General features: G+C 38.9%; 1 protein-coding gene across 17 annotated transcripts in view; it reads left to right on the forward strand.

Annotated features, from left to right (window-relative positions):
- Positions 1-26469, forward strand: part of MAP7D3 (MAP7 domain containing 3) — a 68201-nt gene that overhangs the window by 35313 nt on the left and 6419 nt on the right. Inside the window, exons 5-18 of one of the 17 annotated variants that reach the window (XM_060250307.1) lie at positions 1084-1195; positions 2343-2363; positions 5657-5752; positions 7326-7424; positions 8342-8440; positions 9498-9623; positions 11313-11452; positions 12236-12366; positions 12894-13144; positions 22181-22322; positions 22625-22805; positions 24188-24292; positions 24513-24566; positions 24967-25045. In XM_060250307.1, the coding sequence (XP_060106290.1) occupies positions 1084-1195; positions 2343-2363; positions 5657-5752; positions 7326-7424; positions 8342-8440; positions 9498-9623; positions 11313-11452; positions 12236-12366; positions 12894-13144; positions 22181-22322; positions 22625-22805; positions 24188-24292; positions 24513-24566; positions 24967-25045 (1636 nt within the window). Of the gene's footprint in view, positions 1-1083; positions 1196-2342; positions 2364-5656; positions 5753-7325; positions 7425-8341; positions 8441-9497; positions 9624-11312; positions 11453-12235; positions 12367-12893; positions 13145-16198; positions 17230-22180; positions 22323-22624; positions 22806-24187; positions 24293-24512; positions 24567-24966; positions 25046-26469 lie in introns of those variants that run through there. The other 16 variants (XM_060250308.1, XM_060250310.1, XM_060250315.1 and 13 more) reach the window with 16 other exon arrangements.

Genomic DNA, 26469 nt, shown 5'->3' on the forward strand with positions numbered 1-26469 from the left:
GTACAAGGAAGTTAGAGAAATCAGTCAGGGGCCACATTTAGGCCACTGAGATCCTTCTATAGGTTGGCATATTCAAACTGAAAAAGGGCCCTTATGCTTTCATAAAGCTGTATAACAAAGAATTTGAAATCATGTAAAGAAATAGGCGTGTAACATATAGTATCTGGCTGTTCTTCCTGCATTTCATGGGAGGTCAGTTTTGCTATTTCATAAAATGAGTTCAAAACTTTGCTTGGTAATTTTGTAACCATGCCCAGGCCATCAATACCACCACCACCACCCAAATCCAGCCCTGACCTGGATAGCCCTGGCAAGCCTGATCTCGTCAGATCTCAGAAGCTAAGCAGGATTGACTCTAGCAAGTACTTGCATGGGAGACCTCCTTGAAATAGCAGAGGCAAGGGCAGGCTTTATTTAGCCACCTCCCTGAATATCCTCCAGGCAAGATTTAACAACTGAACATGATTTACAGTCTCAGTCTTTGCTAGATAACCAATGGGGGGATTCCTCCAACCTCCCTAATTCTCCTAATTTATTTGGGGAAGATGAACCAATGTGACCCTGTGATAGTTTGAAATGTAGTGATGTGAATATTTGGAAGGTCTTCTGCTAAAGTTTCTTGGGAACCAGTGTCTATCCTCCAGGCCCCCAGTAGGGGTTAATCACCAGAGATTGCCATGACTTCCAGGTGCACACACACATGCACACACACTAAATGAAAATAAAAACAAAAAAACACCACCCTGGATCTTTGTATGGAGAAGATGTGCCTCTATGTGTTACAAGTGTCAGAAGTTACATGAAAAGCAGGAGTGAGCTTGCTAATCCTTCAAGCCTCTGTCATGAAAATAACAAGTACAAATTAAGCTAATACTGTTTATTAAATAGATTCTTACTATTCAGTGTCTGCAGTCTTCACACGTTGTCTTTTGAATTCTAATTAGCATTACAATGTAAAAATAGGTGTATTGTTAATAGTGATCTCCTCAGGGAAGAGATTCTCCTCTTATTTTCCACAGAAAAATGTGTTTAGTTGCAATCAAAGTTATTGCAGCGTAACTCCAGAGATTGTTTGATTAACAGGAACATTATGAAGCAGTGGTGCATCGTACTTTGGAGCGGAGCCAGAGACTAGAAACCAGACAGAAGAGATGGTCTTGGGGTGGCTCCGTAACAGATTCTGATGGCAAGACAGGTAGGTAGCATGCAGAAAAATAACACATAATATAGGGTATAAATATGCAAAATAGTTTATATTTATGGGTTAAAATAGCCATTTCTGGAGATAAAGCATAGATTTTCAATGAATATTGTCTTGATTTGATGTTTGAGGATGTGGGAACAAGGGGAATCAGAATCTATGCTGAAAAAAGATCTGAATCAAACCAGACTTCAGTTATGCATTAAATTGTTCTTTGATTGCCTAATTTTTTCATCAAGGAAGGGGAGCTATGTTTTTGATATATGTTTTCATCTTTTCTACCTCAGAAATATGCATGTGATTTGGAACTCATTAATCAATAAAAGTAGAGTTGTAGAGTGTCCTAGGTACTTAGAACACTGTTTACAGTCTTGTCATTTCTCCCTGTAGCATCTCAGAAATTATTAGGCTAGAAGTAAGGGAAGAATTTAAATAATTAAGTTCTCAGGAAACATAAATCCCTTGCATTCACAGCATAAATAGTGAAGTAGAAATACACTTCTGGCTTAAATTTCTTGCTGATTCAGTACTTTCGAAAGAATAAAAGTTTTGGTATTGCATTACTGTGCAAATAGTTGATGGCAGACATCTGGGGTTTTTAATTTAGTTGTTCAAATCCTTAAATGAACATAAGTATATTTTATTAATCTGGTATGAGTGTCAAGTTAGATCGCAAGGAAAAAATCAGAAATAAAAAATGTGGGATTCCACTGAGAATGACAGCAGCTGCAAACGAAAAAGAATCTTAAATATATTTTTGGCACTACAAGAATAGAAAAACAATAAAGAAACTGGGAAGAACATATAAGAAAATTAGGAAAACAAGATGTCTGTTTCCCCAATATGCAGGTCTTCTTTCCCCTTCAGTGCACCTGAAAATAAAAATGACTTCAAGACTGTCAGCGCATATTCTTCAATTTACACAAAAATTATTGGGGTGGGGCATGACTTTGTTAAAGCTGAAGAATATATGAGAATATGGATTTGGAAGATCAGAAACACAGTTTTATCATTTTTCCTTGTTTCCATGAGATCTTTTAATCTTCAGTTATTGCATTTATGATCGTGTTAATTTTTTCTCTTGAATTTTCCTGTACCTGTTTTATCATTATGATTTTAGTCTATAAATTTCCTTTCACAGAATCACCAACTGCATCTGAAGGTGGGTCCAGTGGTACTGATTTGCCTGCCTGTTCAATCTTATTCCAACTAACCAGTTGCATTCTTATTTTACTAGCTATTTTTAACCAGTGTTACCCTCTTTGTGTTGAATTGCATTGCTTAGGTACCTGGAGGTAATCTCTACAGAACCTCTCAGTCAGCTAGTAGTTGCTTGTCTGTTCTCTTCTTCAATCCTTGAAATCAGTGGGACCTTCTTGCTGACTATTGGTTTGAATGAACTGAATGCAAATTTAGGGACATCTCCTTGAACCTAATCTAACATTTGGTACAATATGGATGTGATGCAGCTGCATCATAAAAACCTAATCAGCCCATCCTTGATTTCTGTAGATAGAATTGATTGTCTTGAATGTCATAACCCTTAATACTGTAAGATCTACAGAGCAGGCATCTTGACTATGTATAAGGGTTCATAAATTTCTAGGGTGAACAGAAATGAGAGAACAGTCCCTTAGAGGGTTGGTGTTCCAATAACCTTTTTGAAAGGTATAATTCAAGCATTGTTTACCCATGCCTTTTAGTTATGGGAGTTACTCAAGAGGGCATTCATGTCTTCCAAAAATAATGAGAAGAACTGCAAACACACCACAGAAATTCAGTATATGGAACATCCAGTTTTGGTGTGGAGGGAATAGCTAAGCAATTTGGAGTGGTGGTATATCATTTTTACTACTATGTCTCAATATCAAAGCAATATTTTAATTTGTTGTAGGCCATATTTTGTTTGTTCTGCTGCTTGATGTCCACAGAATGGGCTTTCCAGCTAAAGGAGGGAACAAGAATCTTGGCTAGCTGCATTTGGCTCTATATTCTAATACTGCCTACCTGTAGACCTTGCGGCTTTTATTCTTCTGTTTGGTTACAGTTCCCTTGGGTGCCTGGAATTCTCCTTAGCTAAAATTGTGATCATTGATGCTGCTCTTTAGGCCAATCAACAATTCCCAAGGTCCTAGAAAAGTCTAGTTTGAACTGTATCCCCGTTTTATCAGGGTTTTTTAATAACTCAGCTGCTTTGCATTCTTAGGTTAATGCTGAATTCTTTGTTTGACAGACCTATTTTTGAGCATTTCTAGAATGCAAATTACAATACCTTTTGTTGTATGAAATAGAGCAGTCGCTGGGGAATACTGTTTCTCCTTGAAAGAAAAACTAAGGCTGTTTATAGCAAGCATTGTAACATTTCCTTTTAGTAACCATTTCAGTTACCTAAATTCTGGAGGTCACTTTTCACTTTTCATACTGTCATAGTGAATTGGGAGCTTGTCAAAGCATGCGTTCACATGTCTACTTAGTTAGGCTTTTTACACGTTGGCAAGAAACCTAGTGATGGTTATAATCTCAGACCAACCTCTGCACTATTCATGTAGTTCCTTGTAGAAACAATTAGTTCTACAATTCCCCTGCCTAATACAAATCTTTGAGGATGTTATGTTCGTGCTGTCTATTTACAGTGCTAGACCTATTGATTTAAACTATTTATATACTGCTTTTCTGTTGTACATTCAAAGCAGTAGTTTTAGAATAATCTCTATGCAGAACAAAAACAACACATGCCTTTTCTCCAGACAAGAGGGAGTATCCATTAAAAACTCCATGCAAATATCACTTCCAGCACAACCGTCAAAATGAGTGTTTTCTTTAAAGACAGCCTTGTACCTTTAAAGACTTTAAAGGCAGACTTGTACCATTGTTGCTGTTGATGCTGATTGTCTTCAGTCTGCTCTCCCATTTTCTGCTATCAAAGCAACTAAAACCATTTGTGGAGCTCTGTGGCAGTTCTTCTGAATATACAAATACTATGTGATGAATACTAGCTGCTTCCAGAGCATATTTTTTACAGCGAATGGTAACTACTTTCCTCAAGACAGTGTAGTCCTCTTAGTTTTTTTCGAGTGTGGCTTTACTTACTAACAAATTAACAGCTTTGTCCTCAGTATGTTTTTGCACAGCTGGCCAAAATGTGTTAAATAGTCATCTTGCGATGCAGAACTTGAGACTTCTCTGCCATTGCCTGCAGCTTGCCTATATAAGTGGCTAATAGCATTTTTATAGATGTTTCCCCAGCATTTCATTAAGTGCTATTATATCTTGAACATTTTCATAGATACATTTTCCAAGCATTTCATTAATATCCAGTGTTATTACTTCTGGAGAAGTCTCCAGTTAAAATTACTTCTTCAAAATGAAGTGCTTCAATATCTAGATCTACCCTGCTTAGGGTTTACTGTCCTATATCCTTTCAGCCAAAGGATCACTGTTGAGGTCTGAAAAAGGTATGCACAGTCATTTATGTCCTGAACCTATAGCCAGTGGCAAATTCATATTTTTTTTTGGCATTTTTCTTTGCCTTGAACTAACAGTTGACAGGTTGGCCTGGAAGACAGAACTGTTTCTCCTTCTGGTACAGACTTCCTAATAATCAAAGTGTTTCACACACAAACCAGTAACCCTTATGACAACTCTGTATGCTAATCCAGTATAACTATCCCCATGTTGAAGTCTGGAAACTGAATCTGAGAGTGTTTCTCATGTTAGACCTCCTAGCAAATTTGTAACAATGGGAGGATTTGAATCGGAGGCGGTCCAGATCACAGCCTTTTATCTTAACCACTATAGCAACCTGTACTCAAGCACATCCCACAAGCTGAAGGGCCTAAAGTTTTCTAAAGAGGGGAGGGCTATTTCTATGGATTCCCCTCTCCCACTACAAATCCCCACTATACTGTTGTTGAGGGCCTGCTGACCCCTGGAAACAACATTTTGCAGGTTCAGTAGGCTGTAGCGGGAGGAAGGAATCTGCTCACTTTTAAAAAAACTGTAAATGCACATTTAGGTTTTCTTAACTGCGTGGATGGATACACCCAGTAGACCTAAACATGGGCAGGTCATCTAATTCCATCTTCAGATTATCAGCCTATAAAAAGAATTGTAGCATGTTAAATTGGCTTTAAAGTGTATATTGATATCCTTTAATAGCCAGTTTGATAAATGAGAAGAAATCAAGATTAATTCTACCTAAGAGGGAAGCAAGTTTGGCTTTGAGAGACATATCATAAATACAAGACCCAATTTGTATAGAATTTTTGTAAACCTGTTAGATGCCGACTTCACAGAAACATCTGATTTAGGATGCTGAATACTTTAAGTGTTCTTTTTGCCTTTGTGTCAAGGTTTAATCACAAATCTGTGGGGAAAATAGCTTCTAGGAAGATCTTCAGGGAAATTCAGAATGTCTTTTTGGTGCCAAAATTAAAATAACATTTTTTTCTTCAGCCAGCAAACGCTCTTCTTCTTCAGCAAACCTCAAGCAAGTTAAAATCAATAAGCGTCTCTCATCTTCGGCAGCACTTCTTAATTCTCCAAGCAAGAGTAAGTTTGTGCTTGTAGAGGAGTTTTAACTCTGCTTTTCCTCCTTTACCATGTTTCCCTGATATTTGGTCTTAAATATATTTCACCCATTTTGTTACTCCAGTGCAGTTCTCCACCCAATGGTTGCTGAATGTGGTGTGTTAGAACAGAAGAGCTGTGGTAAACAACATTTCACAGTCCCTTTGCTCAGTTTTGGAATTCAGGAAGCCAAATCATGACAAATGATTTTCTGTGCACCTTTGCTTAGCTAACTTTTTAGGATTTGCATGCTTTCAATCACATTCATTTCACTTGATCCACAGCAAAATAGTCAACTTTCTAAAATGAGAACAAAGTTTGAGTCCATTGGCAACTTAAAGGTGTCACTGGACTCAAACTTTGTTCTGCTGCTTCAGACCAACACGGCTACTCACCTAATTCTTTCTAAAACATAATTAGTTCTTTCTTCTTTAGTACTTTAGGTGTATGGGGACGGTTTAGTGCATATTGAACAAAAATTATAAATTATTGTTCCTTTCTTCCCCGAGGTGCACAGAGTTGGGGTGTGTGTGTGGAAGAGACAGTTTAGTGGACCACATGTTGATAACATGTAGTTTGCCTGTGTTCAGTGTTCTGTCCACAGTTTTGCTGTGAGATTCTAGGTTTTTAACTTAATAGAACTGGATTACCTCGGCTATTTATAGCAGAATTTAATTCTGGTATTAGAAAGATAGAAACTGAACTACCTCTGGTCACTGTCACATTATATTTGACCTTTCTTAATCAGTTAAAATGTATAAGAGCATTCAATTATGCAGCCCACCCTGGACATCTGAAGTAGTACCATATAATAGTTATGACCTCATCTACTGTCACTTGAGAGCTAGGTTGTTGTCTAGTTAAAGGATCAAATACATCCTTTTAAATATTAAATATTTTTTTTTTTTCAGTTCACAGGAGAAACCAGATAACAAGTATTCTTGTGGCACCTTAAAGATTAACCAATTTTTTTTTAGTGCAGAAGCTTCTGTGAGGCCACTTTGTCAGGCACTTGAAGTGCATTTTTCACATGCAGTTCAGTTATTATTCCTTGAATTAAGTAAGTGATAAAACTGCAATTTTAATATAAAGTAGCAATTATCTCAGAGGAATGATTAGGGTAAGAATTTCTAGACAAAACCCTTTTAAAAGCTTTCACATATTCTGAAATCTCTGCATAAGCATTGAAAAAATGCATGTGTGTGTATGTGCATGCATATGCTCACACTGTTCTTTCTGCACTTGTAGTAGTTGCCTGGGGTCTAAAAATGTTCTTGAAAATCGTTATGAACATCAATGCATACTGTTAACATCAGATGGAAGGTGTGCACAGGAACTGTCATTTGAGGAAAATTATTTGTGTAATGGAAATCTGGTTGAAAAGTAAATGCTCTCTGAATTAATCAAGGCTTTCTGTCCTTTTTTCTAGATACATGGGGTTTGATATGGATTGTAGCTTGATCAGAGAAACTGATTATCTTCTGTAAATCATAATCCTGGGGTTGACTACATTAAGGCATGCATTCTTGATCATGGCTTGATTTTTCCCTTACAGGCACCGCTAAAAGAAGTTCTTCATTAAACAGACTGAATAACAAAGTTCCTCTGAATTCTGAGCAGCCAATGTCCAAAGGTTTACAGGTGGATCAGAAAGGTGCAGCAATCAAACTTTTAAATGCAGCTAGAAAAATGGGAATATTTGTTGTTGATAAACTGTTGTTTTTTTTTAAACTGTTACTAATAAGCATGATTAATCTGAGCAGTGTTACTATTATTATATTTATAGTCCGTTTAGGGCTCAATCCATTGAGCTCTCCTGTACAGGCTCCATGAATAGGAATTCATTTCAGTATTTTTAAAAAGACATCCTTTTTTAAAACACTCAGGTCCTCAAAAGAGTGTACAATACTTTGACTATTCTCTCCCTCTGCCCTGGCCATTTCCAGTGGGCCTTTACTATTAGCCTGTAGGCCATCCCTCACATATTGTTATCCTTTTCACATGTCTGCATTGCAGGTACACATATATTAAAGTTTGAGCTGTTTGAGTACTGAGTCCATGACTGTTTGTCCAAACCCACTGATCTTGCTTTTTAATGTAAAAGAATCAACTGGGGCCAGAAATGAGTAAGTTTTCAAGTAACATAAAGATGATGCAAATAGGGCATGAATTTATTATTGTTCAAGTTATGAACATTTGGACAGTATTAGAATCTTTAGTACTATACTCTGTTTAGTTTCAGATTATTGTCCTCATTATTATAGCAGCAAATTATATGCATGTGTTCAGAAAATTAATTAGAAAGGTGAAAAATCATTTAAAATTAGTGACTTAAAATTCTTTGAAATTTGAATAGCACTGATTTAAAATCAGTCTTCCATGTAACTCTATGCTGTGATCATCTGCTGTTTCACATCATTGTTTTCTTTCAATATCTTCAGAAGCAGGGATGTGGCCTTGATTACATGTTCCCAGTTGAAGATGTCTCTGACAGTCCTTTGCCAGTTATACAACTTAGTACATGAGCTGCATGAACACATTTTGAAAATGTCCCTTGTGTTTGGTATCTAGGAGCAATGGAAAAGAAGAGGAGCTCATCCTTGAATAGAATGGGCAGTAAACTTCAGTCTTCCACAGATTTTGAAAATGTGCAAAAAGAAGAAAAAGCAGGTGGATAACAGTTTACACAACTCACTCCTGCCAGTACCTTTAAGGGTGAAGGGGGCTAGTTATTGGTCTAGGATTCTTTTCCCATCTTGGAAAACTGTAAAGATTTGTTAAGTTATATGGCATTACTCCATAGATCCTTGCTAGGGACATCCAAGCAATTGATAAAATCATTCCAGAAGTCTGTTACAAATTTAAACATTAGTATTCTTGTTCTTGTGTATCTAAAACTTCTCACTTCCTACTTCTGGACTCAGTTGTGTTCACTCTTGATATTTAACTAGAGTTGTCTCTGCATTAATATTTAAAAGTCAAGGCTTCTTTTCTAGTAATACCATTACTTTGAATGAAGTTGGTAGATACCACCTTATCAGTGTTTCTTGCAATTCTCCTTTCTGATAAAAACATTACTACTGGCATGCAGAGGTGTTCATTATGATGCTACATATTAACTGTGTGTGAACTTCTCTACAGGCATAACTAGATTTTAACTAACCACTTTAACTAACCACTTCTTGAAATCATGAGGTTTCTCTGTCTATATGCTGCATGACTTGCCATATTTTGAATTTCCAGGAAAGAATCACTGCCGAACTAACCTGTTCATCTATTCCAGCTGTCATCTAAATTTCATTCATATATTCTGTCTGCATGACATTTGCTGCACGTGAAACAATGCAATGCTCTCAAATTGCATTATGGTATCCTGCTATGTCGATCCATTTTTTCCCCCGTTATACCAGACCTTTTGATATTAGTTTTGGATGGTGCAAATGGGAGCCTGAAAAATCCCAGCCTCACATGGGTTGCTTTGAACTCCTTGGAGGATGGATGAGTTGCAAAAGTACATAGGGTTACATAGGTATAAATGGGTGTTTGTAATGAGTGCACACAGTTCTTGCGATGCTGTGTTCGTACTGTGGCCTTCCTCTCTCCATAATGATTTTTTCCCCCTTTGGAACTGCTGTAATTCCCCTCCTTTCCTTCCTTCTCTTTATACTGCTTCCTTCATTATTGGACATTTGTGTTGAATCCTCTTTGGTTTGTTCCCATCATTTAGCTCGTCGTTCCCAGTTCATCCCTCTGGAGAGTAACGTGATCAGTCGCCTGCTCGCCCCCACCCAAGCTTCTTTAGCTAGGAGTAAAAGTGCCGCCACATTATCAGCTGATGGCAGAGATCCCTCAGGTAACAGGCATGCAGTAGAAGACCAGACATAGCATTTTGTCTTGGAGGCAAAGCTGAAGCCTGCTAAACAAAATCCCATTATATGCAGGACAGTGAGTTATTAAAACAAATCTAGGTAAATGAAGCATTTCCACATGATGACAGGATCTGCTCTTAGTTTTTCCCAACCTCGCACTGGAAAGACAATGTGGGGAAAAGGTCAGTGCAGTTTGTGGCAACCCAGTTCTAAGAGTTTTTGTATCCCCATGAATTTCAAGCTGAATTGTACTAGCCACAGGAATCACATCGCACAAAATGGCACTTGCAGGACACTACTCTTTTTTTTAATTATAAGGCTTATATCCCACCCTACCCCACAAATGGGTGCAGGGTGGTTACAACATATTAGAAAAATAATAAACATTAAAACATATAATCTGAAAAAGCAAATTTAAAACAGTCAGAACAAGATGGCAACTAAAATAAATAGCTTCAGGCGGTCCATAGTGCCTCCTGCAATATGTTAGTTGGATGATAATAGCACTTCATTTTACTACTATGCCGTGTGGACACTCTTGGAACAAAATAATATATGAGGGCACTGAGGCAGGTGCTGTGAGTAGGGGAGGCTGAGATGGTTGAGTGTCTGTCACCTCAACTAGTCCTGGCTCTGATCAAAACTAAGTGGACATGATTGCAGATAGAGATGCCTGCTCAAATGTTTTCACTGTTATGTTCTGTTTGGATCACTCACTTAGAGAGATCCTTTGTTTAACTGCCCTGAGACTGATTTTGATGTGTTCCAAACAGTGGGCAGTTAGCTTGCCATCTCCTTGTTCCTGGAAAAGTTTGATTTCACCAAATTCTTAGAGCTCAGTCAGGGAACTGCCCCCTTAGCTCACTGCTGGAGCATCTTCTCGTGTAACTCTTTGCCTTTCATACTGCAATCTGAATCCTGCCACATCTTCTCCCTTTTATCATTATTTTGAAGTCAGCCATGCAAGGAATCTACCCACCCCTCATTTTTGGCACTGGGCAGAATTTCTTCACTGTTAACTTTGCTTCATCACATTTGATGGTATTTGCATACACTGGCTTTCTTGTCATCTGAATTCTCTCTAGAACTTAAGCTGAATAGCAGTAAGAATAACTGCATTATTTCTGAAGTGCTTTAAGAACACAGAATTACGTGATAAATAAAAGTAAAGCAAGTAAATCAGGCCCCTGCCTGTAGAAATCCAATACTTGGAACTCATCACTCAGCATTTGTTCTTAATTTTCTCTTGTAAGAGGAACAAAAGAACATGACTTTTTGTAAGGTCTTTTCTACTCACTGTAAAATATGATTTTGGCCCTGCAGAAGCATTCCCTTCTCATTTGCATCTAGCTTTGAGTAAAGAGTGATGTTGCTACCTGAGCCTGGGATTGCCTAGGAAAAGTTTTAGTTTTAGCAGCCTGCTCCTTTCATGTTCTTTTCATTCTTGTTGTGATGCTTTTGTGAAGTGGATACTAATTGTGGTGGTGGTGTCTGTCATTTTGATATCTCACACTGTGAACTTCCCATGATGATCCTTGGTACAGTTCTTAACAAGTACTGTCTTTTCTTCCCCTCTCTCTTTGTCTTCTCCCTCCTACTTCCCCTCGTGTTTCCCTTTTCCAATGCCGTACCATTGGTGGCCTGTTTGTCTTGTCATGTTCCTAACTTTATAGAATCTCCCCTCTGTCCTCGTTCAGCTCTCAACAGTTCCCCAGCTCATGGTCCCAAAGCACCTGTACGCAGCCGCAGCATTGACAGGTTGAAGACAATAACTGCCTCTTCGTCAGATAGTATTTCACTGGAACATGCACAGGTTGGTGGTTCTTTTATTTGTGCCAGAATAGAGGATTCTGCTTTTTAGAGAAATACCTTCCAGGATTCAAAAGCTTCATGCTGCTGGATTCACAGGAGTTTTGATGAGAATACAGTATTTAGCTCTTTCTGTTGCAAAATAGCAATTTGAGAAGTGGTATTTTGTATCTAAGAAAAGGCAGCAGGAAGAGAAGAAGACTCAACATGAGGTGGATTAACTCAACCAAGGAAGCCATGGCCCTTAGTTCACTAGACTTGAGCAAGGCTGTTAACCATAGGACCTTTGGGAGGATATTAATTCATTGGGTCGCCATAAGTCAGAAGCAATTTGATATACTTTAATACACACACAATTTGTATCTGCTTGTTTGAATTATTAATGTTGGATCAAACTGACGAGACAGTATGCTAATCAGAGAGTCCCTTTTGAGGATAGGGAAGAGCTGTCTGCTTTCCAGTTAGTACTGAACCAGAACTGTAAATGCCCTTTTCATTTGTAGAGTTTGAATTTGTATCCATTGGAGATGGGTTCAGCTTTATCAGTCCTGCAGTGCAGATTCTATCCAACCTCATTGTGTTGTGAGATCAGGTACAAACTTAGTGCTAGAACTTTTCTGGATTTGCTGTAGCTCACATCTTCTAAAGTGCCTTTATTAATACTATAGAATTAAGATTTTTAAAAGATTCATGTGTAGTGACACTCCATCTTTTTCTTGCCACCTATATATGTTTTATATATGTTTTAGGAAGCAAGTTTACCTGTATGTTTCTGTTTGTTCCCCAGAGAGCTGAAGTAGGAAAACAGTCTCTGTCTCCTGCTGGGAGGCGTACACCATCACCATCTTTGTGCGCTTCCAGACGATCACCCTCTCCTGCTAAACTGGGTAAACGCCCTCCATCTCCAGCTGCAATCAGGTTTCTGTCTAGTAAATTTATTTGCAGTTCCCAAATTGTAATTCATAAAATCAGCTTTGCCTTGACTGGTGGGCATCTGCTTTTGAATGGATTTAAGCTATTAAGAAATATGTAGAGACTAATGCATATCTATACTGAAGTGGAGAAGCAGAATAGGGTGAGAGACCCCATGCCTGTGAATTGGGAGTTGCCTTAGATGGAACTGAAAAATGAGAGACCCATATCAACAAGAAATGTGATTGTCTTGTAAGAGGGAAGGAGCTCTCTTGTGGTATTCTGTAGGAAATGGATATATGCTGATGCAAGACCACTGGTCAGGGAAACACTCTCAGTTGTTTAATACCATAAATTCCCCTGAGCACAAGCCAGAGTGTAATATGAAACTAATTGACTATTGGGCCAAGATTTATGAGACAGTCTGTTCTGTCCTGTTGATGCACACTCTTGCTGTAGGCAGATAAAACATGGCAGCTAAGCATTATCTGTTGTGTGTGAATCCTGTAGTCCTGATAGCACTGCTTTCTCAGCAGACAGAAGCCTCGACCGCCTTCACCAAGCATCTTAAAACCAAGGCCATCATCTCCTGTAATGGTTTCTAAACCAGCACCTATTCAGCGCCCATCTCTCACACCTAATGTTCTCAATATACCAAAAAAGAAACCAGACATGGACTGTAAACCAAAGGAGAAAGTAAACGAAACTGCAGGGCAAGAGCAAGGGCCTTATCCACAGATCTCAGAGCGAGACATTGCTGCAAATGCTTCAAAGACCAAAGAAGGTAAGCGTGTTTTGTTCAAGTATATCACTTGCATGCGCCATCATGCATTGATCACAGATCTCTTCCAAAATGGAGAGAGTGCAGGGCATGTTTGGTAGAGTCCTTTTAGCAGCTGAAGTGACTTGAATAATGGATACTGCATTCCACTCCAGTAGCTATTACATTTCAGAACTTTATGAGATGAGCTGTGGTAGTGGTGAGTATCTTCTGGGGTACAAGTGGTTAAACCTGTAGGTTGCTGCCACGTTTACATGTAATTTATTAGTAACCATCAATTTCATTCATAGCCAAAAATCATTGCAACTTCTTAATAGTTTTCACATGAGGGAAGATAACAGTTGACATCAACAGAATAAACAAACCAGAGATACAGTTTGACTTTGTTCTGATTTACTAGGAATTCTGCCTTATTTATTTTGCCTTATTTATTACTGCTAATTGAAAAATTTTTCAACCTGTAGTGTTGTTAAATTGTTTACTGTTGGTGCCTCAGGTATAGGTTCTCCTGGGTGATGCTGTTTTTTGGACCTGTTACAATTTGACTGTCAACCTGTTTTGGTACAGAGGCAGATCTGGTTAGCCCACTGAATGATCTATGCCAACAGATGATAAGGGGAGTGATGTTAGTTCTCCATTAACCATGATAACCTTCTGTATCATCTGCCCACATTACGAGTTGGTGACACCATTTTCTGGTGGTTTCACTTTTGTTTAGCAGAATAGAGTCTCCCACCTGAAATGGTGATGCCAGAGGAAGCTGTTGACCTTATACTTTTAAGTTTGGGTTTGTTTGTTTGTTTGTTTTCTCAGTGAACTGCCTAATGGCAGGGTAGGCATTTGCTAACTGTAGAAATAAGATTATTTTTCACAGCTCTGCTTTACCATTGGTGATATAAAATACATGTCAGGGAAAAAAACTATGCCTGTGAACTCTACACAGTTCTCAGTATTAATGTTCATAGAGGGAAAATGGTTTGTTCAAGTAGCTAAGCACTAATGTTTCTGTATTGTATTTCACAAATGCTTTAGTGTAGTATATTTCATGCTGGGTATTAGGCATAAAAATATAGGATGTCCAGAAAGAGAACGAGTTTACAGTACTATGCATATGTATCATACATGAGCCAGAAAGCCTGTAAATCAGATGTCAAACGTGCAGCCTGCAGGTCAGATCAGGCCCTCTGAGACCTCCTGTCAAACTCCAGAGGGCTCCTATCAGGCCCTTCTCCCTCTGTCTTGCTTCCTTCTATGTAATAGCTTGCTTTGCCACACTTGCTTAATCACAGAGCAAGGCCTTTATTTTCTCCATTGGCTGAGGCTTCTTCTTTGGTGAGGAAGGGAGGGAGAACTTGCTTTGCCAGGGTCTCTCAGTTGCACAGCAGAGTGCTGAGTAGGAAAGCAATGTGAACTATTTAGGTGAGGCATAACAACAAGCCAGTGAGATGAATTAGGTTGAGAGTGTGTGTCTAAACCAAATTCACCCAACACATTTCCTTCGCAGACTGAGAATTTTTAACCTAGACTTCCCATATAAGTAGGCTGATAACTGACCCACTATACACTGCTGTCTCTCTATTCTTGCACTGCCTCATAGGAGTTGTAGTTATTTCTCTGGGGAAGGCTATAGTTTTGTAAACAAACACATAGCCCTCAATCTGTGTCATGGTGCCTTCTTGACCAGCACATTTATATACAGAAGCTCACAATGCCCAACCATTTCATGTTTTCCTTTGGATCTTAGGCTCAAAGCATTGACCATGAGATTTCTGTAATTAATGGCAATAAGTCAGAAATAGGTTTGCAACTTACAGATACACATCTGAACAGCATACTCAAGATTGCTACAGCAAGGACATTGTCTCCAGATTTTGATTCAATAATCCAGAGGAAGAGGTGTCAGATATCAGAGATGGTTAAATAAACAAGATATTGCAAGAGTGCTAATGTTTTAAGCATGTTTTTTTTTAAAAAAAGATCTTTGTGTTTGTCTGTGTCCTTTATAAAATTTATATCTCTGCTACCTGGCATTACGTTTTATGACACACTTGGCCTGATCCAACAAGGTCTCATTTATGTCAGATCCAGGCCACTTAACAAATGAGTTTGACACCCCTGCATGGTTGGACAGTTTTTCTGAGACCAGGAATACCAGCCTTGACTTGAGCAAATAAGTTTTTTCAGTTACCCATCAGTAAAGAATGGGATAGAGATTGAGTTGTTAGCTTAAAAATTAATTTCCCAGTTCTTTCCTGTATGATTGGCTGGATTCTCAAACAATTAGTACATATTTGCTGACTGATTTAATATATCTTACTGAACCTTGGTTTTCCATGCTTAATGCCTGTTGTATTATGCCCTTTGACACTGTTAAAAAGAAAAGCTTGTGTTTCACAGACATATAGATGGAAGGACAAAAGCCATTTTATCAATATGGTAACTTGAGACTTGGTAATGGAATAGTGAGAATTCCACTGAGAGGTTTCACACTGTGTGTACAGTTGCTTACAGGCAATAGTCAACTTGTTGTCTTGAGAAATAATGATAACAGAGTGGATGCATCAGTCGTCTCCATTCCTTAGCCCTGTCCCCTGTGCTTAGTGAGCACATCTTCTACCCCCTCTGAGCTGGATGAACACCCTCTATCATCTCCCAAAATGAGACTTTTCGGATGATGATGTCCTGGGTACTTCTCTCTGGAGAAGGAATTTGACCAGGCACCTGGTGGAAGAATCTCATTCTGCAGACAGCCATTGGTAAGTGGGTATATTGAATGTAAAAGGGTATATTGACTAGTATATTGAATGTAAAAGGCATGTGAGGAAGAGTGGCAGTGGCTGGGGGCTCTCTGTGTTAATGCTTCTAGGCTGTGTGTTTTGTAACTAACTCTATAATTTATAAGTTAACAACCTTGTTTCATATGTCAAAATATTCCTGTGACCTATCCCCTAGTACGTCTAAGTCTTGAATAGAGCATGCTAAATGTTTAAGTGTTGGCTAGTTCCGTTTAGAAGCATATGCAACCATAGCTTCAGTTGCACATATTTTCCTTTGCAGAACCATCGTTGCCCTTCAGAATCCTACCTGAATTGCCTTCCTCAGTGCTGGGCCTCTCTGCTTCTGCTACATCGCCTTTCCATTCTCGTGACTTTCAGCCCACATCCTCTGCTGCAAGGAAGATACTTCTGGGATATAATCCATTGTCTCTTACTAGCACTTCATCGGGTGTATTTCCTTCCCCTTTCCAGACTGATGTTATTGGCCGCATTTATTCCTCACGCACCTCTCCATCTCGCTTGAGTGCAAATCCCCAGAACTCTGGAAATAGCCGGGTTACAAAAGGAGCCAGGGGTAGCTTTTCAGCTGACTTTACTGTGGAGGCTGAAAGGCAGGGAGATGGAATAGGCATAAGCCCACGCAGGAGCTTTGGGATACCGTATTCCCATCAGAGGACAGATTCTGGCCCTGCTTTTAAAAATCTTAGTGGGAGATTGCCAAATATCCAGGATCTCTTTGTTCAAGATCCATTTGTTCTGGAGAAATTGCTTCATACCTTTCAAAACATGCGGTGCAGCGTTGACAACATCAGCCAGGAACTCAGAGTGTTGAATACTCATCTAGCCAATCTCTCCCACCACTTTACACTCACTCATCCTGGCCGTATTATGCGGCCTCATGAGGGTGACCCACATTACCACCCTTGAAGAGATGGCCAGCACTCCAGGATCTCAGAGCTGTAGCCTCAGCCTCATCAGATTAGTTTGGATTCACACCTTATACACTTGCTCTAACCCCAAGAATTACTATGGAGGAAAAGTCACAGTTTCTTGATTCTTTACCCCTTGGTTATTAGGCTGTAGTTTTGGGAGATGGCTGCCTCTTTGTATAAATCTATGTATTAATCACCATACATAGTGTTAATCTCCAAATATGGAGAACTGCTTAGTATATCATAATATTATGTGAACTTACCTCTGATCCTCACATTGCCATCCCATTTGATAGGAAAAACCAAACCTAGGAATTGTCATCTCCTGAGGGCTTGTCATACCTGTTGGGTCTTTGGCAATAAAAGCATATTTTTAAAACCCACAGCAGTCATTTTGAATAGTTGCAACCATACCTTCAGTTTGTGCCATAAGCACTAAGATGCTTGTGATGTAACATGCTGTGAATTTTCAATGCTTTATATCATACATTATGATGGGTAGTACGCTCCATTTCTGTATGACTTGAATACTGGTTATGTCTTCTGTTGGGCTTAATGATTTATGACTTTATCACCATTATGGGCTTCATAGTTCGAACTCACAGTCAAGGAAACTCCAGCACTCCAGAGGCACAACTTGATGTCCATCCAGATCCCTCAGCCACTTTACTGTCTCAGAGATGTAAATAATGGGAGTAGAGAAGCACTTAATTTGGACACAATTTAATTTAAACACAAATATCAGGACAGTTGTGGAAAAATCTTTAAGTCTGACAAAGAAACTCCGTGATTCCAAGAGCATGTCTAAATGTTGCAGTCATTTTTTTCTCTCCTTCTGGGATGAATATTTTGGCTCCCCTTCTGAGACCTCTTCCTGAGATGATGAATTTTTAACTGGATCTTCCACGTAGAACAGAACAGATGTTGAGCTCCATCTCTTCCTTCTGACAAATTATGATTGAAAAGCTGTATTAACTAAAATCTGTTCCCTGCTGTGGTGTGCAGGCTTTCCTAATCCTGCTAATTAATGCTGATAGTCCGATAATCACACATCTGCTTCATACTGTTGCATTTGTAGTTTTTGGCTAATATGATTTTTTTTCTTTTGTGGGGAGAAAATAATGTTTCTCTTGACTGACTCTGGGGTCTTTCTAATGTTATGGGTCGGTCTAGGAGAAGAAGAGTTGGTTCTTATATCTCACTTCTCTACCTTAAGGAGTATCTAAGCAGCTTTCCCCACATCAGGCACCTTGTGAGCAATGTTCCCTCTAAGCTGCAGAGTCTTGTGAGCAAAAATTCTACTTTGTGAGCTACTGGCATTAAAGTTGTGAGCTCCTGCATAAATTAGTGTGCTCTGGGGTCATCCTTCCTGAGCTAAGACAAAAATGTGTGAGCTGGAGGCTAAAAATCTGTGAGCTAGCTCACGCTAACTCAGCTTAGAGGGAATGCTGCTTGTGAGGTAGGTGGGGGTGAGAGAGTCCACTGCTCTTAACCACAACACCACTAGTTGTGTAACTGAAGTTTTACCACAATAGACTGAGGTCAGAGAAGACTACTCAGTCCTTTAGAAAAAGACAAATAAGCTTTTTAGCTTCCTATTTCAGTCCTACGTTTAACACAAGTGATAGCAGGTGTTTTAGGACTTATCATTTTATTAATATTATTTAAAAATAATATTTATAGACCTCCCTTCCCTGATGGGCTGAGGGCAGTGCACAACAGGTTAAAAAAAGCAGAATAATTAATTTCAGAGTGCAATAAAAACAGCATCTTATGAATCTGCCTTGTGCACATAGCCCAGTATTGCATACTGTTTTCTGACTTCCTTTTTAAAAAAGTAAAAGTGCTCTTACAGTGCCTTATGAACTCTTGCTTGTGTTAATTGGTCTTTTGCTTTGAGTGAATGAATTGAAGGTAAAGATAGCCTTTTTCTACAGTTAAAATATAGTTTAATCAAAGCAATTACTGAATGTTCTGGCTGAATTGTCACAGAACTTATTACTTATTCTTTCCCTGCTTCATATGCCTTTGGGAGTTGAGGTACCATATGAGCAACTCCTAGGGGATCCTTTGCTGGAGTTTTTTGGCCTTTAGTTCTAGCCTCTTCTGCTTGCCACAACAGAAACAGAAGTGAGCAGAATGGATACCATCTGAGCCTCTGCTTGCTACACAGTACCAGAATACTGCAGATTCTTCATACTAGTTTTATACCTCCCATTATTCTAAATACTTCTGTGAATTACTCAGAGAACTGAGATGCAAAAGTATAAGCTGTCAGTTGAATATATTGCCTTAGCAAAATCTATCAGAATTCCCTGTAGGTGACCAAAATGCCCAAGAAAATGTAAATGAAACCCTGTGTAAATTATTCATATTAAGAAAAAGCAGATTTTAAATAATTTTTGAATGTCTCTCAGAGCATTTATACTACACTGATGTCATTCCTATGTTGAGAAGGTTGTGTTACACTAGATTTTATAACAGAAACTTAGACCAATTTTACACTAGACCTTTAATCCTGGTTTAGCCTTGTCTCCAAACTGACATTCTACACTAGAATCAGAGAAGCCAACTCTGTGGTCTCTCAGAGCATTTATGATCTCTCAGAGCATGTTACACTGATGTCATTCCTATGTTGAGAAGGGGTTGTGTTACACTAGATTTTATAACAGAAACTTAGACCAGTTTCACACTAGACCTTTAATCCTGGTTTAGCCTTGTCCCCAAACTGACATTCTACACTAGAATCAGAGAAGCCAACTCTATGATTCTAGAATGTCAGCTTGGGGACAAGGCTATACCATGATTAAAGCTCTAGTGTGAAATTACTTTACAGCAATTGAAGAATTAGTGTCTGCTTCTCAGGTCCTCATATACAAGGTTAGTTAGTCATTTATGTACTTAAATTATACCCTGCTTTTCTCCCAGTGGGACCCAAAGCTGCTTACATGATTTACCTCTCCTCCATTTTATCCTTACAACAGCCCTGCGAGGTAGGTTAGGCTGGGTGGGTGTGACTGGCCCAAGGTCACCTAGCAAGTTTCCATGGTAGAGCAGGGGTTAAACCTGGGTCTACCTCATCTCTTAACTAGTACACCATATTGACTGTCTTAAGGTGGCATAATAGTCTCCTGTTTAAGATTTAACAGAGCAAATGTGGTTGGTGGACCTACGTTCAATGCTGAATGCCTTCTGAAACCAATACCAAAGAGATAGGGTCTGCTCTTTAATCATGTTGCCTAAAAAGAGCCTCCATGTTTAAGGGCACTGTACCTTAATTGGTGGTCACCGGGAAGAGCTGTTGTCAAAATGTTGCCTCCTTAACCTGATGATGAGATTTTGGGGTGCACGTGGCTGGCCTCTATGTGACATAAGATGCTGGCTTGGAAGGACACCTTTGTCTGATGCAGCAGGGCTGCTTGCACTTGCTAAATATGAGAGCATTGGATTTGGTTTCCACAAATTAAAGCCTGCCATTAATTTTGTGTGCTGGTTGATATAAAAACAGGTGCAAGATGTTCAGAGGTCTTAACACCCAAGAATGTTTATTATTTGCATGATGTGTTTACATGCCATACTTGCAGTAAATTGAAAAGGAGGAAGTGGTATAGAACAGTATCTAAGAGAATGAGTTGTGAGAGGTTCTTGGTTCAAAATTACATCTTAGCCAGAAATTTCTTAGGTGACCATCACCCAACCTCATTCCCCACCCACATCTGACTAAATTGAGTCTATAATACTTTGGTCACATTATGAGAAGGCAAGACTCACTGGAAAAGACAGTAATTTTAGGAAAAATTCTAGAAAACAGCAGGAAAAGAGGAGGACCCAACATGAGACGGATTGACACAGTACAGGAAACCACAGCCCTCCATTTGCAAGACCTGAGCAAGGCAGTTTATGATAGGAGTTTAGAGGTCATTAATTCATAGGGTCACAATAAGTTGGAAGAAACTTGGCAGCACTTAACACACACATACCTTGTAGGGTTGTTGAAAAGATCCTTATCATAATGTAAAGTACTTTGGATAATGAAAGAGCTATATGTAAAGTATTACTGATAAATTGCTTCAGCATTGTACGGCTCTAAAATGTTGCTCACAAAAAACCCCACTGCGATTTGTCACAAAACTGCTATATGGGACTAGGATTGTAATTCTAAACACACTGTTATGAAAGTAAGTCCTAGTGAAATTGGTAAATTATAATCTTGTTGTATCGATTACTCTAAAATATCCTAGATGAATGACTGCAACTTTGTCCTTAGACATCCACCCTAGCCCAGTGGTGGACAACTTGTGCTAGCACCTCAACTATGTCTAGTGCTTTGGAGGGATAGCTGATATACTGTTCTATGCAGTAAATTCGGTGTGCCTATTTTCATAAATGTGGCAGTTGCTGAGGTAAAGATATGAAAGACACAAGATTTTTGAATGCTTTCTCTTCTGGAGAGAGTTGAATTGTCTTAATAGGTTTCACTCACTCAAAATGTGTTAAGTGGGAAAATGTGTAGTATGAAGACACTTCTGCTATACATCACAGGAATTTTTCTTTAAATGCTATACACAGTATCTTTAATACTACAGTGTTTGCACATGGCTAATTTCGTGTTGTTCAGTCACACAGTCGAATCTGACACTTTGCGACCCCATGCTATATGTTGCATGATGATAACTCACTATTTTATTTAAAACTCCAGTTTTGTAAAGTTTAACTCAACTCCTAAACATCTAGTTCTGTTAGGACTGCATCATACTGTTTGTCTGTATAATACAGTTTTTGTTGTTACAAAATCTGTGTTTTCTACTTTCAACTTCTGTTTTTTCCTTACCTCTAAAATATACATACTAAGGCAACACAGGGTATATTGGTTTGCATCTCTATTATTTTGTGTATTTGTTGTTTTTCTTGTAACAAATGAAGGCATTTTTTCTTTTTAATTTCTGAAATATGCCAAATAATACAATTTTATATGGTAATCAAGTTATAAATGAAGCTTTTTTTCTGTTGTCAAAGGAGTTAAATAAGTTTAGGGTTAATGAAAGTGAGTGTTGCGTATATTTTAGGTTATCCCAAATTTTCAGATTTTTTTCTATGGCTTCAAAATTTTCAGAAATTCTGTATCTCTAGTCTGAAGTACTCTTGGGTCATCAAAACATTCTACAGTTTTCTTATTCTGAAATTCACTTCCCCAGAAGTTTGTGCAGCTTCCCATTAAAAAGAGTAGTTATGGCTGTACAGAGTATTATTTTCAAAGGATCAAGCATGCCAAACAAAATCTGTGGTCCCATGGCTACATTCACGTGACTTACTTAAATGCTTTATTTCAGTTGCAGATGCTAACAGCAAAAGTGCTCCAGGGACCACATCAGCTGAAGAAGCAGCAAGAGTTTTGGCAGAGAAAAGGCGTCTTGCAAGAGAGCAAAGAGAACGTGAAGTCCTGGAAAGAGCTCTGAAAGAAGAAGAGGAAAGGTAACCCTGTTCTTTATTAAATGAGTATATTGCGTACACATTAATTTCAAATTCCTCATGAGGAATTTAAATTTCTAGTAGCAGGCCTAGAAGTGACTAGTCATCTATGGTAGTAGGGATCTGCTACAAGTGAGCCAAACAGGACTCTTTGCTCCTTCTCTTTTTCTTGCTTGTCCAATATTGAGCTGCCAGAGATCCATGTCCCAGAGTAACATGTAAATAAATACATTTGGAGATCACTCTTCAATATATTTAATAAATGGCAAAGGTCTGATCTGTATCCAATTTGTTGGGATTCTTAGGGTCAAGAAAGAAGAAATAGCCAAGAGAGCACTTGAGGAACAGGCACAGAGAGAAGATGAGCTCCGTCAGCTAGAAGAGCAAAGGAAGATAGAAGAGGAAGAGCAGCAAAGATTGGCTGAGAAGGAGAGAGTTCGAAGGGAGGAAGAGGAACAGGAAAAGTTGGCTGAGCTTCAGCAGCAGGTTTGATCTCTAAAGTTAGTGGAGTCAGACAAAGCGAAAGGAATTGGGTGGTGTTTCTTTCATTTTTTAAAGTGGCTTTAGCAATACTGAACACTTGTGTCCTGGTAATTTTGGTATCCTGCAAAAGGCTGTCTTCTGTGTTTGGTTCAGCAGGCAGTACTTCCTTTGATTGTTGCCTTGAATCTCCTTAAACAGTCCTTTGGTCTTAGCTTTGCAGTGTTAGTGTTTATTTTTAGTTCCATTTTTGATTACAACATTCAAGAAAGCACAGTGATAATTCACATTGCAAAAATATCTGTTGATAAGCACATACTTTTATGTCTAATTCTATGGTGTGGCATTTAAAGAATAAACTAAGTTTTGTGTGTGTGTTCTTTAAATATGAAGGCTCCTTATCGCAAATCCTGTGAGGTTTTTTTTTAAAATGGGTATCATTAAAACATAAGAGCCCTGCTGGATTGGACCAATGGTTCATTTAGTGCAGCATCCTGTCTCACACAGTGGCCAACCAGTTCCTCTGGAGGGCCAACAACAGGAATAAAGGTTGAGGCCTTCCCCTGATCTTGCCTCCTGGCTCTGGCTTTCCGAGATTTAGTGCCTCTGAATATTCCTCTGAATGTGGAGGTTCACCTCAGTCACCATGGCCAGTAACAGACTTATCCTCCATGGATCTATATAATCCCACTTTAAAGCTGTTTATTCCTGTTACACTTCCTCAGAAGTTTGTGCAGCTTCCCATTTTTTCTTTTAACTTTCTGAAATATGCCAAATAATACAATTTTATATGATAATCAAGTTATAAATGAAGCTTTTTTCTGTTGTCACTGTTGGCAACTTCTGGCAACATTGCTCTGGCAGCAAATTCTACAGTAGTATTTCCTTTTGTTTGTCCTGAACCTGCTGCCCATCAGCTTCATTGGATGTCCTCAAGTTCTGATATTTTGAGAGAGAGAAAAAAATGTCTGTCCACTCTCTGCATTCCATGCATAATTTTATAGACTTCTATCATGTCCCCCTGTATTTGCCTCTTTTGTAAACTGGAGAGTCACAGACTCTTCTGCCTTTCCTCACATGGAAGGTGCTCCAACCCCCTAATCATCTTAGTTGCCCTCCTCTGTACTTTTTCCAGCTATCTCATTTTTATCTTCTGTGGTCCTTCATTCTGAAATAAAGATTGGTCTCAGCTGATAGTTACCAGATGGTAAGTGGTGATAGAAGCTTGTAGTTTCTCTCTATTTGGAGGAGACAGCATTTTGCTTGGATACTTTGCCATTTTTAAATGCCCAAGGGGATGCTTTCATAGATGGAGGTTGATTTATTTCATTTTCTGGTCATGAGAGAAGTTGAGTTACTTCCATGATGGTGTTTGTTCTCTCTGTCAGCGAGAAGACGCTGAAGCAAAAGCACAAGAAGAGGCTAACAGGCATCGGCAAGAGCAAGAGCGAATTATGCAGCAGAACATGCAAGAGAGGCTGGAGAGGAGGAAGGTACTGGTTATTCTTTCCAAATAGGGGCCAGAAGTTTTTATGGAAAATTAGTTGGGTGAACAAGGTCATGTGAATGCAGCCACTAGGCAAAGTAATTGCAGTTTGCCATGTGTTTTTGCTTTGATGTAAAGCAAACTATTGGTATTTTTGCTCCTCTAAGTATCAATTACTAGGGAAGAGGTTCAGAACTTATTCTCGATGTTATCTGTCATTCAAACAGAGAATTGAAGAAATAATGAAGAGGACTCGGAAGGCAGAGCAGAATGAAACCAGGGTAAGGCTAGTAATGTGTGTTGCCACTCATTATTCAAGAAGATGTAGTACATTCACTGTATAAAATGATTAGGTATATATAACAGTGTGATGGCTATATTACAGAGCTCAAAACTCTCACCCTGCTTCTAAGACACCCCCATACACATAGCTGACACTTTAGCCTATAAGGCAAAGTGCTGTTCCCCAAATAGGTATAAGTTGCTTGAGCCAGTAAACAAGCAAGGAAAACTGGGTTCTCATATGTGGTGCCAACTCAAATGCAGCCATGTCAGGGCTTAAGACTTGGATGGCTCTGAAACTTCCGCAGAGCTTGGAGATTTAACTGTTCTCCAGGGCTCAGCATGTGAGAACTGAATGTCATCCCTTGCAAGTAGCCATTACTGTTTTCTTTCCTACAGAATGAAGAGAAATCAAATGAGGAAGATGAAGATATTGAGGATGAGTTTGACCTGGGCCTTGAAAAGCAAGATCAGCCTGGTAAGAAGTATTTCTAGATGTGTGAAGTTGCTAGGCTCATATTGCCAGTGACTAAGATGTGGTTGACACAAGACGTTGTAGAATGGGCTGTATTACCTCAGACTGCTTGTGTTAGATTCTAGCTTTGACTTGTGCATTAGAAATAGAAAACCAGCACAGTAAGGGAAGATTTCAAGCCTCTCCTCTTTGCATGCTGTCTTAATTTTCTGTTTGCAGTGAGGGTTTATCAAATGGAGGTGTTTCTGTGATCTACCACTGGTTATCTGAAGTGGTGTGGTCCATTCTATCATTTCTTTCTCCTGCATGCATGAGCCAGTCCTTAGAGGGATTCCTTGATAGATCTAGAGGTTTGCAAGGAATAAACCCAACAAACCTTAATTCCCAGTCAGCTGAACAATGGAAAGCAACGTGGGAAAAGGTAAACACGTAGTTTGTTTTTACATTTTTTGGGGGGAGGGGGTTGTATTTTTGTGTGCATACATGCCTGGAGGTCATGGCGACTTCTGGCAACCCCTACTGGGGTATGGAGGATGTTCAGAGAAGTGGCTTGATGCAGCCTGCCTCTGCCTCTCAGACCTGGTATTCCAAGAAGGTCTCCCATCCAAGTATTTGTCAGGATCTGCCTTGCTTAGTTTCTGAGATTTGATAAGATTGGGCTTGCCTGGGTGTTTGTTTTTCCATCTTATTGAGCTGTTTCTGTTAGCTCCTCATAATTTTTTCAGATCTTCTTTGGCAATAGTTAGGTGTGTGTTCAGTTAATTTATACAGCACCAAACCAAAAATAAAAGCCTAATAATTGAAACAAATTTTAACATTAAATGGCAAAATTATCCATGGTTAAAATAGAATAAATAAAAATGAATAAAAGTATCAATAAAATCAAGAGATATCTGCATTTCTAATTCAGAGACAAGCATTACAGAACTTAGCTACCTGTTTTGTATTATTCTGATGGGCATCTGAAAGGAGATAGACTACCTGAGCAGACTCTGTTAGCCCTGGCTTAGCCTTAACTCAAGGGAAAATATATTTAGCGCAGGCTAGACTATACCCTATACCAAGGACATCTTAAAAGCACATGTTCAGTTGTTTCTGTTTCTCACAACTCACACTGGCAAAGTCTCTGAGCAAATGGAATTTTCTTATACCTTCCTTCAAGTACAGCAGAAGGAAGGGTTGAACATCTTGCCAGGTAGAAAGCTCTCCTCATCTTATAATCCTCTAAGTTAGTAAGATAGGGGAGAGGAGCAAGATGATTGAATTAGACACAATAAAATCTGGGCATCTTGAGAGATCAAGGTGCCTTTCTATGCCCATTATCCTTTGTTGTAAAACTTTTTGGGCCTGATCTCTGTTAAGGGACAGAATGAATTGAGGGGAGAAACCAAATACATTTCGTTTATTAGTAATCATTTTTAACCAGC

The sequence above is a fragment of the Heteronotia binoei genome, chromosome 11, assembly GCF_032191835.1.
Source record: "Heteronotia binoei isolate CCM8104 ecotype False Entrance Well chromosome 11, APGP_CSIRO_Hbin_v1, whole genome shotgun sequence".
In the NCBI taxonomy this organism is placed as follows: domain Eukaryota; kingdom Metazoa; phylum Chordata; class Lepidosauria; order Squamata; family Gekkonidae; genus Heteronotia; species Heteronotia binoei.